Below are 17,550 nucleotides of genomic sequence, written 5' to 3'. Positions count from 1 at the left end.
CTGTGTCACCCCCAAGTGTTTGCTCCCTCAGCCCGGCCTGGAGGCTCCAGCTGCTCTCGGGGGGAAATAGCAGGGGAATCACTCGTTTGAAACTGTTCGTGTCGGTGGCCTGCACTGGAGTGCCAATAAATGTGAAATACGTGATTCTAGTCTTGAACAGTGACCAAACCTTCTCAGGGGAACCCCCTCCACCAGGATGGGGCACTCTGCCACAGATTGAATCCATCTGCATCAGAAAGAAAGTCAGGACAAAAGTCAGAGTGCTGCAGGTAACTTAACAGCTCCAGACATCACTCTCCCAGTGACAGTGGGGTGCTGTCCTGGTTTAGGGTAAATTCTGGGAGGAAACCTCCAAATGGGGTCTTCTTAGAAGGTAAATTCAAGCAGCCCCTCCCTGAGCTGGTTTGGGAAAAAAACTCCTTAGAGAAAAGTGGAAAAAAACTGTTAATTCAACAAGCAAAGTGTTCACAAGCATTAAAAAAAAAAGAATAATATTAAAAAATAAAAGCTTTTGCTGTTCTGAAGAGAGATGGCAAATTTGAGATAGTCCTTGCTGTGGGTTGTAGCTCAGCTTGCCCAGTCCCTTCTCAGTCCCTCTGGTGCTGCAAAATGCCATCCTGGGCCCCAGTGAGCTCAAGGGATTTTTCTGGGTTTTCAGTCCAGAACAGGTTTAAACAGTTCCAAGAAAAAAACCCAACAACACAGTTCAGGGAATTTCTCTGCCACAGCTACCTAAAAACTAACTCAAAAGCAAAGGAGAGCTCTCTCGTTGTCCATCCATAGACAACGCCATCCAGGAGCAGAATGGGGGGGAGCGAGTGCAGTTTCTGAAAACAAACTGTGTGCTGCTTTTTCCACCCCCTTTGCTCTTGGAACCAGTCTTAAAGGTGCAGAACTTATTTCGGGGCTAAACAGAAGAATGGGAATACAAACATCATAAAGTCACCCCAGGACAATTGCCCCAAATTACATCATCACCTCCCAGACTCCAACTCCCTCCCTTTTTACTCGCCCCCAAAGAAGGCATAAAATGAATCAAACTAGTCCAGACAGCAGCATGCTGCTTTAATATTGCCATTTACATCTGTACAGCCCTCCTCCAAAAGGGGCCTCCATGTAATTTCTTATATGCTAAAATCTTGTACAGAATAGATATATTTTTATTTTTAAATCTATTTATATGCAAATTAGTAATTTTTTCTATATACAAAAATGAGAAACTTTACAGGTTTTAATACATAAATGACTATGAGCAGGAATTCTGTATTTATTTCAGATCTGATGATGTGGACAGTTAAAAGAAGCACGGTGCACCAGTAATAACATTACTATCTACATTTAATACTAGGATATTTTGAATAGCAATGTGTAACAAACCAAGTATGTCTCACAATCTGCTGTTCAAAGAAGACTAATTCAAGCTGTTAACACACAGCTTGGGATCTATCTGTAATTACCTCACTTCTGATTAAATTACAGCTCTTGACTGTAAAATCCCTGATAAATCAGTTTTAACCTAGTATTTCTCAAGCTAAAATAATTAAGACAACATAATAGCAATTAACATTTAAAATTATATTCTTGCATATATAACACAGAATTTATCCAATACCAAAATGTATTCAGAATCTAATTCGTTTGTTTTTGTATATTCTGTGAATACAGTGAATTACCGTAACTGCACTGTTGCAAAAATATAATTTTAATGTATCCAGTTTATAGAGTGTATATGGTACAAGAAAAAAATATTTGCAAAGGTCTGGGTTCACTTCTAATTTCTTCCAAAAGTTGTCTCTAATCAGCTGCATATATCTTCGTATTTTGGAGTACTGATGTAAAAGTGCATATTTATTTTTATTTGTAGTTGACTTGCTTTAATAAAATATAGAAAACTTTGCTTGTCATTCCTCAGAAAAGTTTTGTAAAGAACAGCTCTTATTTTTGTACTACTGTGATATATAACACATGGTCTGAGTGATTACAGAAGAATTAATCTATTTTTAAAGTAAGTCTCAGAATTTCACACATAGATGTTTCTTTGGTACGTGTTTTTCCATAGAATGGGGAGGTTTTGGTACTTTTTAAATGTGTCTGTAGTTCAGCACCAAAGAAACCTAGAGGGAACATCTGCAAAATTTTCAGTGTTGGTATGACTACAGGGCACACGTCATTATTTTCAGGCCTCATCACTGTAAACCACAAAACATCAAACTCCAAAAAAGCAATGGCCTGAAGCCATCGGTTCATCGTCTCTAAAAATGTAGCACATACAAACAGTGAGGGCCAATGCGACAATTAGCACTTCAAGTGCCATCTACATTCCTTTTTTGTTGGTGTTGCAAGGCTAGAAAAACCAGCTTTCATAGAAAACAACAACAACAAAAAAGGACCAAAATAGCCCTAGCACACAGGTAAATGCACTAAAATACACACAAAGAACTTGATGAAACAACACAAAATCGTGCTTCCTTATCTCATGTGTAAGGCAACAAATGTCTCAGAGTAGGGTGTGGGCAGCACAATGTGGCCTAAGCTGTTTTCTTCTAAAACACCAAGCAAAAATTTTCACCAAGATATTTCTAAATGTTTTCGTAAGTACAATGGCTGATGAATGTTGAACCACTCTAGAAAAATATAGTTAACCTGAGTCCAAAGTAATTGTTTTTAAAAAGGTAACATTTTCAAAATACAATTACACATTCTTCTTTGATACGCTCAATGTTAAAAAAAGCCAAATGAAACTAAAACAAAACCAGAACAAAAACACCCCCCCCCACCCCAAACCTACCCTTACATAACGAAGTTTGCTTTAGTCCAAAATGCTGCTGAGTTTCAAAAGAAAGTCTATCGTAGACTGCACAGCTGCAAAAATATACATTAGTAACGACAAGATATTTTAGGACAGAAAAGTGCATTTGAAAATACAAATATATTCCCATTTTATACTTTTCTCAGTAAAAACATTTGAAAGAAACTGTGAAGTCAACAAAATAACATACCCAACTCTGCTCTTTAAGGTGATCTTCAGTCAAAACCTTGACATAGAGCATATAGAAATGTATTTAGTGTTTCATCCTAACCTTATCTTTCCAAAAGACTTCTGGTGTTCCTGCAGATTGGCATGGATTAGGAAAGCAGTGAGAAGTCTTTATGTATAATTCTCAGAGAAAATGTGCAATGATTTTTGTTTTTTGCTCTCAGCCTTTGTACAAAGGATGCTAAAACCCAGAGGAGAGAGTGATTTCAGTATTGCCTTGGGCCCTTTATTTAAGGCTCATACAGTTCTAAAGGCCCTATTTTGACAAGACAGAAGAATCAAGAGAAAAGAAAAGGTACAGGGAAGAAAAAAATGTGTCACAACAGTGGGGGAGAGAGGGGGAGAGGCAGGAGCAGGGAGGACCCAGGCACACAAAACATTCGAGGCTCAGGGGCCAGGGACTTGTTGCAACTGACTGTCAAGTGCTGCTTCTTTCCCCTTCTGTGCTCCCTTCCTTCTCAGCAACTCAGGTGGCTCGCCTATTCTCCACCTAAGAACAATCTGAACATTGAGAACAGTTAGAACAGACAAAGCTGTAGCTTAAATATTACTTTAAAATTATTAGCTGGAGTGGACAGCCCAAAGATCATGGGCTACCACATCTGGGTTTGCAGTTCTGCAAGCAAAGACTTTCTCTCCCATGGAAACTCTCCCCAATACTGAGAAGCTTTGCCTAAGCAAGAATTTAAGGACTCTACCTCATTACAAAATACTATATCCTATTTCATTGTATGCAATACAGTAGAACTGTCTGAAGCAGTGGTAGGCATCTTCCATCTCTCCTAAAAACCAAAGAGAGAAAAGCACATCCAAGGACATCCAAAGAATGTGAGGAAATGTAATGGATGGCACCGGTTTTGTCCGCATCAGCAGGGTTCCGAGTCCTGCTGTGCTGTTCCTGAAGCGTCTCAGGATTCAATTCCCTTCAGCCCAGGCCCAGACAGCTCCCAGGAGCAGACACCTTCCTGTATTTGTGTATGAAAGCATCAGTCTTCCCCAGGCTAACGGCATAGACACCCTCTGGCACCAGAGACCCGAAATGTCTGCTGAGAACGGATTCTCCACCACCCTGTGCCAAGGAGGAAGAACTGCCATCCACACTGGGAGCAGGGGCTGCTCCGCTGTCGCCGTCAGCAGAGGCCTCAGCAGAGTCGCCTCCAGCACGCTTGGTCAAGCCATCCACACATCTGCGGAGTTCCTGGCTCAGCAGCAACACAAGAGTCCCTCCAACACGAAGCACTCTAGCAGTCACAGGAAAAAGAAAGGTTAGGTGTTGATCCTTCCTGGCATCCCTTTGCCAGTGCAGAACACAACACTGCTGACACTTCAGATGCCACCTGCACTCAATAAAACACCTGAGTGTGTCATGCCTCAACTTAGCGAGCTGCATCTCCACAAGGAATTTAAATCTCGTATCTTCACACCTCTTTCTAAATGGGAGAACAGGCCCTGTCCTGACTCCACAACATTTGTGATGTCAGCAGTTCTTTCTGCTGAGTTAGCAGGGAAGATGGACTCACTTTTTACCACCATCAAGCTTAGCGTTTTTGGAGACTGCAAAGGAACAGCCTCCCAGTGCAGCAAGGGCTTCTCAGGTTAGTAGGGTAATTCTGAAACTGGCTCTTCCTTTTGGAAACTTCAAAAGGTCTGCCCTTTCCCTGTTCCACTGATCCTTAATGGTTTTCAAACTCAGGAAGCAGAGGAAAATTAACCATTGTTTGTAATTATTTTTTCTAGGTGTATGTCCAAACATTACACTTCGCTTTGAAAGAGGGGAAAAAAATACTGTCCTGACTAAGTTTACAAGTAGTTTGACCAGTTTTACTGAGGGGGCTCTCATGGTAATGGTCCCTTCCTCATCTCCACCTTCCAAGGGAATATTTTGCTTAGGATGGACCAATAGAGCAAATAAGGCCGAAGACAAGCACAGTAAGATTGCCACACCATTCTGTGGAGCCACGCCACCTTCTCACCGCATTCCTGCATTGGGTAAGTGAGATCAACACCCACTGAAGACCAGTCCTAGAGAAAGAGCTTTTTTTCAGGCAAGAAGTAGAGGGGAAGATCCTTGAACTGTCTGTTAGAAGCAGCCCACCTATTAGCTTGGCTCAACTCTGCCACAAAATTACACCGTGAGAGATGAACGGACACACCTAAAATCAGACCAGGCTGCTAGTGAGACGTTTCTGGATGGCAAGGAAAACACATGCCACTTTTTCTAGCCTGAGATCCTTCCTGTCAAGGCTGGCTGGTCAAAGCTCAGCTGTGACCTCAAAAGGGAAAGCCTACGATTTTATACAAGTGGGCATCAAACTGAAAAAGGATTATCACTTTCTTTACCTGGCCATGCTTTAACTTTGTCCAGATAGGCCTCTCCTCTTTCTCCTTTCTGCCACACTTTTGAGTGTGGCTCAGAAATATTTCACTATCATGCCTTGCAAAGAGCATGTGTGAGCATGGCTCACGTAAGATCATTCCTTGGCAGCCTGCACTGCCATCGGCACTCACAGCTGGCCAAACACAATACAACAGTTTCTAATGGACAAGCAAAGGGCTGAGACTTCCACAGCCTGCACAGGGTCACACTACAGAGCTGGAGAAAGTTTGGAATAAAGCAAATCTGAAGCTGACTGAATACTTAGATCACAAACCGTCATGGCACTTACATCAAATCCCAAGCTTGTCAAAGGCCACACATACCTCTCCATTTCCTGGAGAATATCTGGTAGGATCTGAGCATCATTTGTGATCTTGAACTTTTTCCCAAATGGAATATCCGAAATAACGCTGTCAAAACTTTCTGAAGGCAGTGGCAATGCTGCAGAATAAAGACAGGTCTTTATCTCTGACTGTCTGAAAAATGCACAGCAGCTATGTTCCCATTCCCCTTTCAACACTGTCTGCCAACTCTTTTTGGGTTATGCACCCAGATTCACAGCTCCTTCTGCAGTTGCCCTCACAAAAAACACTATGGAGCCACCAGCCCTCTGCAGACTGGGAAGAGACAAACATGACAGCATCGCTTGGTTTGCAGATTCCCTGCTCCTGATGTTTGACCCTGCAGCAAGACTCTCCTATAGGGCACTACAGGGTCCAAATTAACTGCAGCATCTCAACACACAGTACATCTTAAACATGGAAATAATTTAGCAAAATACAGAAGAAGAACTAAGTTTGTGAGCACTTAGTGCAAATGTTCAAGTGCACATGTATGAATGGCAAGGAACCCACATCAAATTCCTCTTCATCCCCCTTTTCTCCTCCCAGGAATCTGGTTACAGCCAGAATCACTTGGATTCTGTCAGAGCTAGAGTCTTTGAAGTGTCGCCTTAGTGTTTCTGTATCCCAGCAAAGGTCAGTTCCCCAGATGAAGATGCAGCACTGCACCTGTGGTGATGAAGGTCGGCCACATGCCAGGCTGTGCATGCCAGGCTGAGATCCTTCCTGAGACCCTGTGCATCTCCCATCCCTCAGGGTGCTCAAAACTGACCAGACACAGCCCTGAGCAGACAACCGGATTAAGGACCTCCAGTAGTCCCTCCCCACCTAAACTCTGCTGAAATTCTAAGCCAACTTTTCTAGAACTAGCTGGAGATATTGCCTGGACCATTCTTGGGTCAACACTTGCAGCACAACAACTGAGTATCACTTTTATCTGCAAATGAAAGGACACTTCACCTACAGTCCTGCTCAAGACATGCAGAAATAATAGTGTTTGACCAGTGAAGAAGACACCATCTACTTGTTCAATTTAGAAAACCTGACACCCAAGGTCAAACACAGCTTTTAAGTGAGAAATAAACCTACATTTTTATAAAAAAATAAATAATATTTCTTACCATTTCGCTAAGAAATAAATACTGCAACGTAAAAAATATGCACACTTCATCACTCATGCACAGGGAAAAACAGGCAGCTTGCCTGTCATGTACTTCATATAGGGATAATTTAGCCTCACACTTTGAGGTCCAGAATAAGGTCATGAAATTATTCCTTCTCTGCAGACCAGCTTGTTAATTAAGGGCAAACAGATTCCCTCTTACAGGAGAAAGGCATCATCATCCAAAATACTCCTACTGCAAAACATGAACAACTCAGCTTTGCTAGATGAGTCCTCACCATTGCTCACCTGATAAATTTAAGTTGCAGGTTGCATTTTATTTGGATTTGTCCTGGCTGTGTTCCATTAAGATACAAAGAACTCTCACATGGTACATACTCTGTGGTATTCACACATGTGCCATTAAGAGAGACAACTACTATCCACGCCAGACAATTACAATTTTTATTGTCTTCTTCTGACTTAATTCTTACCGAAGGTCTCAGGTGCAGGCAGTAGGGAGGAAGAAGAAATAATTATCTCTTCACTGGCACTACAGAGTCATCACCCATTTATTTACTGGGAGTTGGCACTACAACATACCACCTACAGAGAACCTATATTTCCCGTACAATCCTAGAAACACAGAAAAATTCACTTGGAAAGTCTACAGACATACCTTTCACAGAAGCTTTAAGCAGTTCAATCTTATCCATTAAGCCTGCAGTTCTAATATTCCCATCTGCACCCTCTAACTGTGAATCACTTATATCAGCACCCCAGTAACAGGCTTCCTGTTCAGAGAGAAAGAGAAAAGTAATTTTGTTAATGCTTGGGTTATTTATTTTATAAACCCATCTCAGAATTGCCTTGTTGCACAGCTCTTGCAAGACAACCACCTTTCTGGGACATCTGCTATTGTTACACAGAGCAATTCACAATCCAGAGGATGGAGGAATGTAAGAAGTATGTGCTGTCTTCACTCTTTTAATGTTCTGGTCTGCTCAAGACACTTGAAATTACAGAAATATAATAGCATGTCCTAACAGATAGCTACAGCCAGCCCTACTGCCTCTAATGCGGATGACTGTCCCATCACATTGACTCCTCCAATCCCAGGATTGTTGGGGCTCGTTCCTGGACTCCAACACAGGATAAGCCCAGAAAGCTTTACAAGTCCATGGTTGCCTCACACAAACCCTGCAGTGTGACTCAATAGGGCCCTGCAGGACACACTCACTGGGGGGAACGATCCTACTAAAACGCTTTTAGCAGCTGCCAAGAAAGATTGGTTTGGTTTCACCTTTCCAGTAATGGACTTCAGCCTAACTGGTAGAGAGAAAATCCTGTATCACTGTTGGAGTCCAGGGCACATGGAAAATCCCTCGAACTGCCCTGGAAGGTCTGAGACCCTGGCTGGGACCCCAGGAAAGCACTGCCTTTGACCTTAGTCCATGGGAAAAACTTCCAACACTTAGAGATTAATTAAAAACAATGAAGATTTGAAATAAATAGTAGTTTACTTTGTCACGGGGTGAAAATTTGTAATTTTAGGTTTTTAGTATGGAGATAGATGAGAGCAAGATGGAGGATTTTGGGCAGTGTCTCATCTTCTTCTACTCCATTTTCTGCTGTGACGGTGGCACAGAGATATTGGTAGAATGGGTTTGATGCAGAAATTGCGTGTTTAGAATAGGTAGCGATTATTGGTACAAATCTGTAAATATAGTATGTTTTAAGAGTTAACTGGACTAGAAACTTAAAAGACCTTGGAATTCTCTGGCTGGCATTCCTGCCAGCTGTGTTTTCCAGTGTGTTAAGCTAGGTGTTAGCAACATGCAGACCTTGAGATAAACTGACTAAACATCTCTAAAGATCAAAAAGCTACAAGTTCCGTTCATCTTTTAACCCTGGTACAGGACTTTGTGTGAGAGAACACTCTCAACTCTCGCATATCACAATTACCAGTTTCTCTGCAAAGATCCAGCCAGCTGTGACTGGGATACTTACAGGCCACTCCTTGGCAGCCTCCAGTAGTATCATTCCTAGTCCACACATGGGATCCAGCACAAGGGCACCAGCCTAGAGAAACAGAGGTGTTACTGCATCCCAGGCAAGACAGACTCCTTACTCAGGACAAATCTTACAAAGGAATGTACATAATCCCACTGAATCCAGCATAGGTTAACAACAATCACTGGTAATCGCAGGCCAAAGGGAATTCGCTTGTAAGGGAATATAGTAGAAAGCACCAAAAGCTGCACTACAGACAGCTCTGAGGTGACATTCAGGAGGAAACAGTACAAGTGGACTGCAGACAGGTATCAGTACCAAATTAAGTCTGTGAAAAGAGATCACATTTCCTTGGAAAATAACATTTTTTTACTGGACAGGGAAAAAATCTTGCCACTTAGACATATATCTGTACAAGGACTAACAGCTCTGTTGAGAAGCACCTGGAATTACACTGGATACGTGGCTGAACAGCAGGTGACAGCATGCTCTCATCTGTCCACATGCACTAGAAAATGGGGCATTAAAATCACCACACTCCTTCACAGTGTCCAGCTCCAGTCCCCATAAGCAGCATCCCCCTCCCCTTCATTCAGGACTCCATTTCTTTGCAAGGAACATTCACTGACACTGATTTCAGCCAGAGATGCCATGGCCCATGCAACTGTTGACCGCAGTCCTGCTGTTTTGATATACTCTCTGTTTGCCAATGGAAGCCTGTAGACAGCACAAAACAAAACAAAAAAATTAACTAAAACAACAGAACCACCCAGAAAAGCCCGTGTAACGTCAAAGAACAAATGAACTGGACAGATCTACTGAGAAACAGAGAAGTCCGTTTTTAACCGTAACTCACTGCAAAGTCTGGTCTGTGTGTTCACTTAAGATCCAGGCAGTTCACAAGACTGATTTGACAACCAGTGATCACCAAACCAAAAGATAAATACTCATGGTGGACAGCAAGATTTACAAATCTTGCCTGTTCTGATAGTGCCATGACAAATCTGGTGGGGAGAATGCTTACCTGAAAAGAGGAATCCCCACCACAGACTGAATGTCATTAAGATGTACAAAGATCTAAAAGAGGAAAGAAAGAACAGCCCCATCATTTTAAAGTCTCAAACTGACACGACAATAAACCAGACACAGATGCTTCTAGAAACATCTGATCTCATTTTTTAAGAACAAAAATGCGTACTATAAACAATAATAATTACTTGGAAGAAATCCAACTAGATAATCTGAATGCCACTTTAAAGATGATTTCATGGTTAAGCAAGCTGAAGGGGATTTTGTCAGGCAGGAATCCACCAGCAAGCACTTGAACTTATAAGGGGGCCTATTCTTCCTTAACACAGTATGGGAATTTTTAGTTATAATTCCATTTACTACAAGTGGGAGGATATTATTCACTGTATAGTAGCAACAAAGTAAATATATAACCAACCAAACCAAAAGAAACCCCAAACAAACAAAAACCCGAAACAAACAACAACAACAACCAACCCCACCATTACCCCCACTAGTACCACTAAGGGGCAATTCAGTTAGAATTGTTAAGAAGTTATGTAATCTTAAAGTATAAGTAATCCTTCCAGAAATGTAGGTAGCTAAAAGAAATTTTTCTGCTGTCCCATAGAGAGCATCCCAAAAGACTGAGTTCCCCAGCAGGTCCTGCATGACTGCAATCCCTGCCCCCAGAAAGCACAAAGGGAAACATGATGCTATTGAAAAATCTCAGTCCTCAGCACTTGAATAGCTTCAGAGCAAAAATCTGGGCAGGAACAGGAGGTCCATATGAGCCCCAACAAAGCTGTACATAATGCTCAGTGTGGGAAAACCAGTGCCAGTAAATTAACTCAAGAGTTTCTACAGGTCTCAGATCTCTCAGCATCAGTGCTGAGAGCAGCCTGCACAATCCAAGCGCAGGGATAGAGCAGCAGCTTGTCAAGAGCAAGGAGCCCTCTGGAAGGTCTCCAGGCAGCTGCACCAGCAAGGGTGCACTTAATGGAGTTGTTTGTCACAGACAAGGCCTGGAGGAAGCTCTTCCACAAACAGCATTCTCAAGTCCAGCTCCTTGAGAATGCCCTTGCTGCTTGTTCATTTCCCCTTCAGAGGTCACAGATGCTCCATGGCTCAGGTGATTTCCACTTTCACACAGAGTCCAGCAGTCTGGAAGAGTGCTGGATTCTGAAACACCTTCCCTGTGGATCCTTCCCCTCCCATGCAGGCCCATGCAGCCAGGCTGGTGTTTATTCCAGAGCTCTGGAAAGCACACACACACGCACAAGGGACACATGCGTGCTTTGCTCAGCACTACCAGCTGATTTCCAGGTAAATTCAGCAGCAGAAAGACCAGCAGGGAGAGGCCATGGTCCCATGCACAAAGGGAGCAGAGAACAAAACAAAATGTGCCAGGGGTGATTCTGGAAGCATCAACAGGCAGACAAGTACCACTACCTCCAGATCAGGGTCCCGCAGATCAGCACGCCACCCGTACTGCTTCACAAGCGTGATACCAATGGCTCTTCCGATCTCCTACAAGGGGGAAGAACAGTCAAAGGCAATAAAAAACCCACAGAATTTGGAAAACTGCAGATCACAGCCTTGGACACGCAATCCTCAGAAATTCCCGAGAAAAGAAAGACTCTATGCCTAAGAGAACAACTCACAAAATTCACTCCAGAAGAGGTACAACAGGGCAGAGCAGTTGAGTGAGGGGCAAAGCAAACACACCAGATGGCAAACAACCAATGCTCAACTGGAGCGAGAGAGGCTAAAGTTCAAGTCCTGACCAAGTGACAACAAGATATTCCCTTGATTTCGATTTGATCCTTGTGTGTGGGTCCTTTCCAACTCAGAATATTCTGTGATTGCCACAATTCTGGAATTCTTAATCACATGCACAAAATACTTCCAATGGCTCTATGGCAGATTGCCCAACAGAAAACCTGCAAATGTACAACTACAACTCACAATTTTAATGCCTTCATTACATATAGAAAGCTCTGATTACCTTCAGAGCCTAAGTTCAAACATAGCACAAATTTAGGCAAACACCCTTGCAGGTAGGCTTGCGTCTCCTCTCACCAAGATACCAGCTTTAATAGGAAAAAAATCTAAGCTACTGTTACATTCAAGTAAGAGAAACCTACACAGATGGGAAGAGGGCTGAATGGAACAGACCCCTGGAGGTCTGTATGCCACTATTCCTTTCCAAGGACCAAGCTCTGCCTCCCCCAAGACGACTCCTAGGGTAGCATTCCTGAAGAACAAGTTCTTCCCAATACCCAACCAGAAGCTGCAAATTCTGGCTTTTACCCCTTCTTCGAGACTGCCTGCCACAACTGAGAGGAGTCTGGCTCCACGCTCCTTGCAATGGCACTTTAAGTAGCTGTAAACTTACCCAATCACTCCTCAGCTTCCACAGGCCCAGAAACTTCAAACTCTTACCTTTGCTTATCCTCAATAAAAGTTACTGATTTGAAAAACATTAAGAGTAATAGTGCACAGAAGTTAAAAACAGCATTTGTACTTCCACTTGTTTAAGGTGAATGCAGGTTAAGGGCTTTTTGAGAAGATACAGAAAAACTTTACATTAGTTTATTATTCCAGAACAAGCACAACTGAAATGACAAACTACACATCTCTGTTCACCTTTGTTGAATTCTTTTAAAACACAGATACTTCAGCATACCTGTGAAGTAAGTATTTTGGCAATCGCTCCACTACAACGACAAGACACTCTGAAACTGAAGCTAAGCTTCTCATTCACAGAAGGATTCTCTCCACTGCCTTTGGAAGGGAATTCTGAGGAAATCTTGCTCTCAATCCAGCACTCCTGATTGCTTGTTCTCTCTGGTGCCACACAGGTCCCTCCAGCTTCCACCTGACATTCCTCAGCCACAACTGCTCTTACTTGTTCCATTTTCTGCCTTTTACTTGCAGTATTTGTCTCTTCTTCTGACTGTCTCTTCAGAGCCAATGTGTTTTGTTGAGAGACATCACCTGTTTCCCCCTCATGTCCATGAAGCTTTCTCCAAACAGAGATAATATCCAGCCAGTATTTTGGTTCCTCAATGACAAGGCTTTTAATCTCATGAAGCATTCTCCCTGGAAGAAAAAAGCAAAGCAGTTTTCAGTATAGTACTTCAGCCTTGGCATTTCATTTCCCTATGGACTGAGAACAGCTGTAAAGCAACTGTCTTCAGATTTCATTGTGTGTGAATCCAGAAACCAGCAGCTGGCACAGCTGAGCACTCAGCACCCATGTACCCACCAGAAGCCCTCTGATTACAAGCTCTGCACAACCAGGACTAAACCATGGTAGGGGTTGAATTCTGCAAAAGAATGCAGCAGCTGCAGAAAACCGGACCACCTGTGAAAGTCATTCTCAGGGACAGAGGACCAGCCTACCATGCCAAACTCCCCAGAAACCACTTGCCCCAGGATTAAAAGATGCAGGACACTTTCCAGAATTGAAAGACAGATACAAACATGAATTACTTTAAGTCATCTCAGGCAAAGACAAGTTTATTCTTTCAGAAAGAAAATGTCTGCTTCCCATTCATCACTCTGCCTTCAACCCTGCAACACATGCATGCGTGGGCAGTCCTAAGCTTAGCTACAAGAGAGGCATGACGAACAGAGGCCAATTCAATACCTCAAGAAAAAAAAAAAAATCTTTCTAGTTATCACTTAAAATTTTAGAATCATGATCAAATTTCATCCTCAAAGCTGAAGTTAATCTCCCAAATAAAACCCACCAGCAGACAGATATCAATCCATCTAACTTGAAATTCTCATTCTAACGTGACAGGGAGGATGACCCAAGCAGCTGAGACTTAGAAGGAAGCTGTGTACTTAACAGTACATTTACACAAGATAAAGGTCAGGATTCACTTTGTTTAACAGAAAATAAGACTTATTGTTCAAATAAACACAAGAGATCCAAAACTGACTTTGATTTTTGGGTGGGGTGTTCTCTTTCTTAGGACTGGGCAGGGGGAGAGGGTCTCAAAAATACACATATACATTCAGCGCCGGCAGAATACAGGCTGGAAGGTAGCTATTGAAAACAATTTAAAAGCCCTTTTCAGGTTAAAAAAAGTGTTGAAAACACACGTGGGTGAACGACACTTCAGATTCGATTACTGTCAATAAGGACTACAGGCACTAATAAAAAAATAAACACCTCAGATTTCATAACCAGGACTCAAACGAGGTTTCCCGTTCCCGCGCAGCCCGTGTCCCGGGCCGTACCTCTGTTCCCGGACACCGTCAGCGGGCTGTGCTTCTTCAGCAGCAGGAACAGGCGCTCCCCCGACCGCAGCTTCCGCAGCTCGCCCGGCACCGCCGCCGCCCTGAAGAACACTTTTCCCGAGACGCAGTCCACCTCCGGGGAGAACACCCGTCGGACCCGGGCGGGCGGCTTCGGGTGAGCCCCTCCCGCAGGCCCGCGGGCAGCGCAGCCCCAGCTCCGCACGGGGGACGGTCCCGCACTGCGGAGGCCCCTCCGACCCCGACCCCGCAGCCCCCGCGCGGGTGGCGGCACAGCACAGGCCGTGCTCGCCGGGCTCCGGGGCGGGCAGCGCACACGGCCGCGTTCCCTGCTGAGCCGCGTGGGCTCCGGCTCCGGCTCCCCGCTCACCCGGACCGGAGCGCCCGCGTGGGCTCCGGCTCCCGGCTCACCCGGACCGGAGCGCCCGCGTGGGCTCCGGCTCCCGGCTCACCCGGACCGGAGCGCCCGCGTGGGCTCCGGCTCCCGGCTCACCCGGACATGAGCGCCCGCGTGGGCTCCGGCTCCGCCCCCCGCTCACCCGGACCGGAGCGCCCGCGTGGGCTCCGGCTCCGGCTCCCCGCTCACCTCCGTGGCACCGAGCCGGGTCCGCACCTCCCGCGCCAGGAAGGGCTCCAGCCCGCGGCCCGCCGTGCAGAAGAACCGCCCGGGCTCCGCCGACGACATCTTGGCGAGGCGGGGCTGGTGCGGCGGAACCTCCTCGGGGGCGGTGCCCGGCAGCAGACCGGCAGGCGGGAACGGGATTTAAAAGCCCCGGGTTTTGTGTTGTTTCCTATGTTGTATTTTATTTAGCCTTCGGCTACCCAACCGGTACGTGCTGTTTGTGCAGGACAAACGCATTTTCCATACGGAAATGCACAAGATACTTGTCACCAACTGTTCAGCAGGGCGGGCTCAGGCATTTGCAATTGCTTTATTCTCTGTACAATTGGTCCTGTGTAGTGATGATTGTATATAAATAATACAGATACATACAATATAGTACACACGATTGTTTTCATTGTAAATTTATAATTCCCATTCCTATTGTATAGAAACACTTCGGTAGGAAGTTACAGCTGTTTTGGCATGACCTGCAACTTCAGAGGAAAAAGGACAGGCCAATAGATCTATTCAGAGCTCTAAATTCACTATGTAGTAAATTACACAAGACAGATACCAGCCAGCAGAATACCGAGGATCTGAATTCAGTACAGTAGTGATTTTTCCTCCAAGGAAAAAAAGAAAAATCTTGCAAAAAAGAAAAGCTAGGAGTTATGTTATGTTTGTGAACAATAGGTTTATGACTTTAGGCAAAGAAAATAAAGTTCTTGAGTTGGTCCTTACACCCTTCACCCATAAACAGCATTGCAGAGGTGCAAGGACCTCAGCAAACACCTGCATTTCACGCTTAAAAGCTTAAGCGTGCATTTTGTAGAGTTTTATGTATGGTACATACTCTGTTTATTAAGGCTACTGTGCAAAAAAGATTCTCTGCCACTGACGGTGTTTCTGTAATTCTCTAAAAACTATTAGTACCATTCCTAAAGTTTAGCAGGCCTGTGTGAGATTACTGAAAAAAAAAAAATCAACCTTGTAGTTCACCCTCAGTGCTGTACACAGGCCCTGCACAGGCCACTGACAAATGAGAGAACACTGGCAGCAGCCTGCATGGCCAACAAAGTGTTGAGAAACATGAGCTAATATGCACTGCGGTTTCCTTCAAAGTATATAAATATTTTTATATGGCCAATGCTTGGTACAGGTGCATCTGACAGTGCAAACACAAATATATGAGGCACCAGTCATTCAGGCCAGATCTATTTTTATTTATCTTGCAATCACTGTCTTCATTTCTGTTGTCAGATAAATGCTACAGCTACAGCTTGTCAGCCTGTAAGAAGAATAAAATCAGAACACTTTTGGAGCTTTTTCAGTATCAGACCACTGTAATTTCCCTACAATTTAGGTTTTGATCTTCCACTTCTGAAACTGCTTAAATTATTTTATTTTTTCTGCTTCAAGATTTGAGACTCTATTATAGGAAACAGTTAAAATTGTATAGTGTATATTGAAACAATAACTATCAATGTCTGAATATTTTAACATTGTTTGAAATTTTAATAAAGACTGTCAGGAAAATAGTTATTGCTATTCAGGATCTTAAAAATAAAACAAACCTGAATGCAAAACTGTTCTAATAGTGAAATTAAGCTTTCTCTTCCAGGTAACTATGATGACATTTACATGGCAATATGGATTTAAGCGACTAACTGTAGGGGATACAGCTTTTCAACTGGTAATTCTTCAGACATTTCAGATACCCCACCTGGAATATATTTGCTTTTTCAGGGTTTGTGTCATATATCCTGAGTAAATGAAAAAAGAAAAAATGCTGGTTTGCATAAACTGACAGTAAACAGAAATGTAGACTAGGTGAAGAAACTGGGGGGTTTCCTTACTAGAGTAAAATTAGGCATCAATAAGTTATAAAAACAGTATATTTGAGGTTAGTATCCACGGTTTTGCTGCTTATCTTGCAATACAAAATGGTATTCCTTTACAGTTCCTATTCCATTGCATATACTAAAAAGCTAGCCACTGGTATTTACCTCACTTAATCCCCTGAAAAATGTGACATTACAGTTGACACAAAGCAGTGGAGTAAGAGCAGTGTTTCAGCCTTCAGACTTATAAAGTATAAGAAATTTCAGAGTCCTAAGATTATTTGAACAGACTGTGATGCACTACTTGTATGTCATGCTGAATGGAGTTTATACATACTGTTTCAAGTAATAGTTCACCTCCTCCCAGTTCAGGACCATTTTTTAAACACTACCATAACAATATTAAGTGAAGAGTGAAAAACCAAAAATTTGAACAACCCAGAAAATTTCACTACAATAGGTTAAAATTTCTTCTCTAAATAAAATTTAAACATCAAATTAATAAAGAATTAGAACCTTGAGCAGAAGCTCATACAATACAAGGGTTCTTCTCATCACCACCATCCACAGGACAGCACTGTATGCAGAGGGCCCTCACAAGAGTCAAGAGCTGGAAGTTTGTCTAAATCATATTTTAATCAGATTTAAGTGCTCAAGTCACTGGTAAGACTTGGACTTGGATAGAGGTGAAAACTGAACCAGTAGTCTCAGAAACAGCACTCCACCAACCTCACTAGTTGGGCTGCCAGACAGATGGCCTTTCCCCATCTTGGTACCCATCATGCCAAAAGGCTGAAGAACCACACTGCACAGCAGTAATTGTCACAACCAAGACCCGAACTTTGGCATCTGCTGGTTAGTGCACACACACAACTTTATGTCTCTTTGAGCAGGATAAAGCAGATAAATGTATTGCATTAGACATAAACAATACAGCCTAAAGTAATTAGTGAGT

The 17,550-nt window shown here is 43.3% G+C and overlaps 1 protein-coding gene across 4 annotated transcripts; it reads right to left on the bottom strand.

Annotated features, from left to right (window-relative positions):
* Positions 1-475: 475 nt before the first annotated feature.
* On the bottom strand, positions 476-15,814 carry THUMPD2 (THUMP domain containing 2). Of its 4 annotated transcripts, none has more exons than XM_040091390.2 (10): positions 14,737-15,814; positions 14,133-14,265; positions 12,568-12,983; positions 11,328-11,408; positions 9,895-9,947; positions 9,500-9,587; positions 8,868-8,939; positions 7,537-7,651; positions 5,738-5,855; positions 476-4,278 (listed from the first exon to the last, which is right to left on the bottom strand). In XM_040091390.2, the coding sequence occupies exons 1-10, from the start codon at positions 14,833-14,835 to the stop codon at positions 3,963-3,965; spliced, it is 1,491 nt and encodes a 496-aa protein (XP_039947324.1). In that variant the 5' UTR covers positions 14,836-15,814; the 3' UTR covers positions 476-3,962. The 4 variants fall into 4 exon arrangements, with proteins under 4 accessions (XP_039947324.1, XP_039947327.1, XP_039947326.1 ...); XM_040091393.2 differs by having other exon boundaries at positions 14,133-14,233; positions 14,737-14,824; XM_040091391.2 differs by having other exon boundaries at positions 477-4,278; positions 11,331-11,408; positions 14,737-15,812.
* Positions 15,815-17,550: the final 1,736 nt, after the last annotated feature.

Source organism: Hirundo rustica (assembly GCF_015227805.2).
Source record: "Hirundo rustica isolate bHirRus1 chromosome 1 unlocalized genomic scaffold, bHirRus1.pri.v3 SUPER_1_unloc_1, whole genome shotgun sequence".
Lineage (NCBI taxonomy): Eukaryota > Metazoa > Chordata > Aves > Passeriformes > Hirundinidae > Hirundo > Hirundo rustica.
This window is presented reverse-complemented; position numbering and strand designations above follow the sequence as displayed.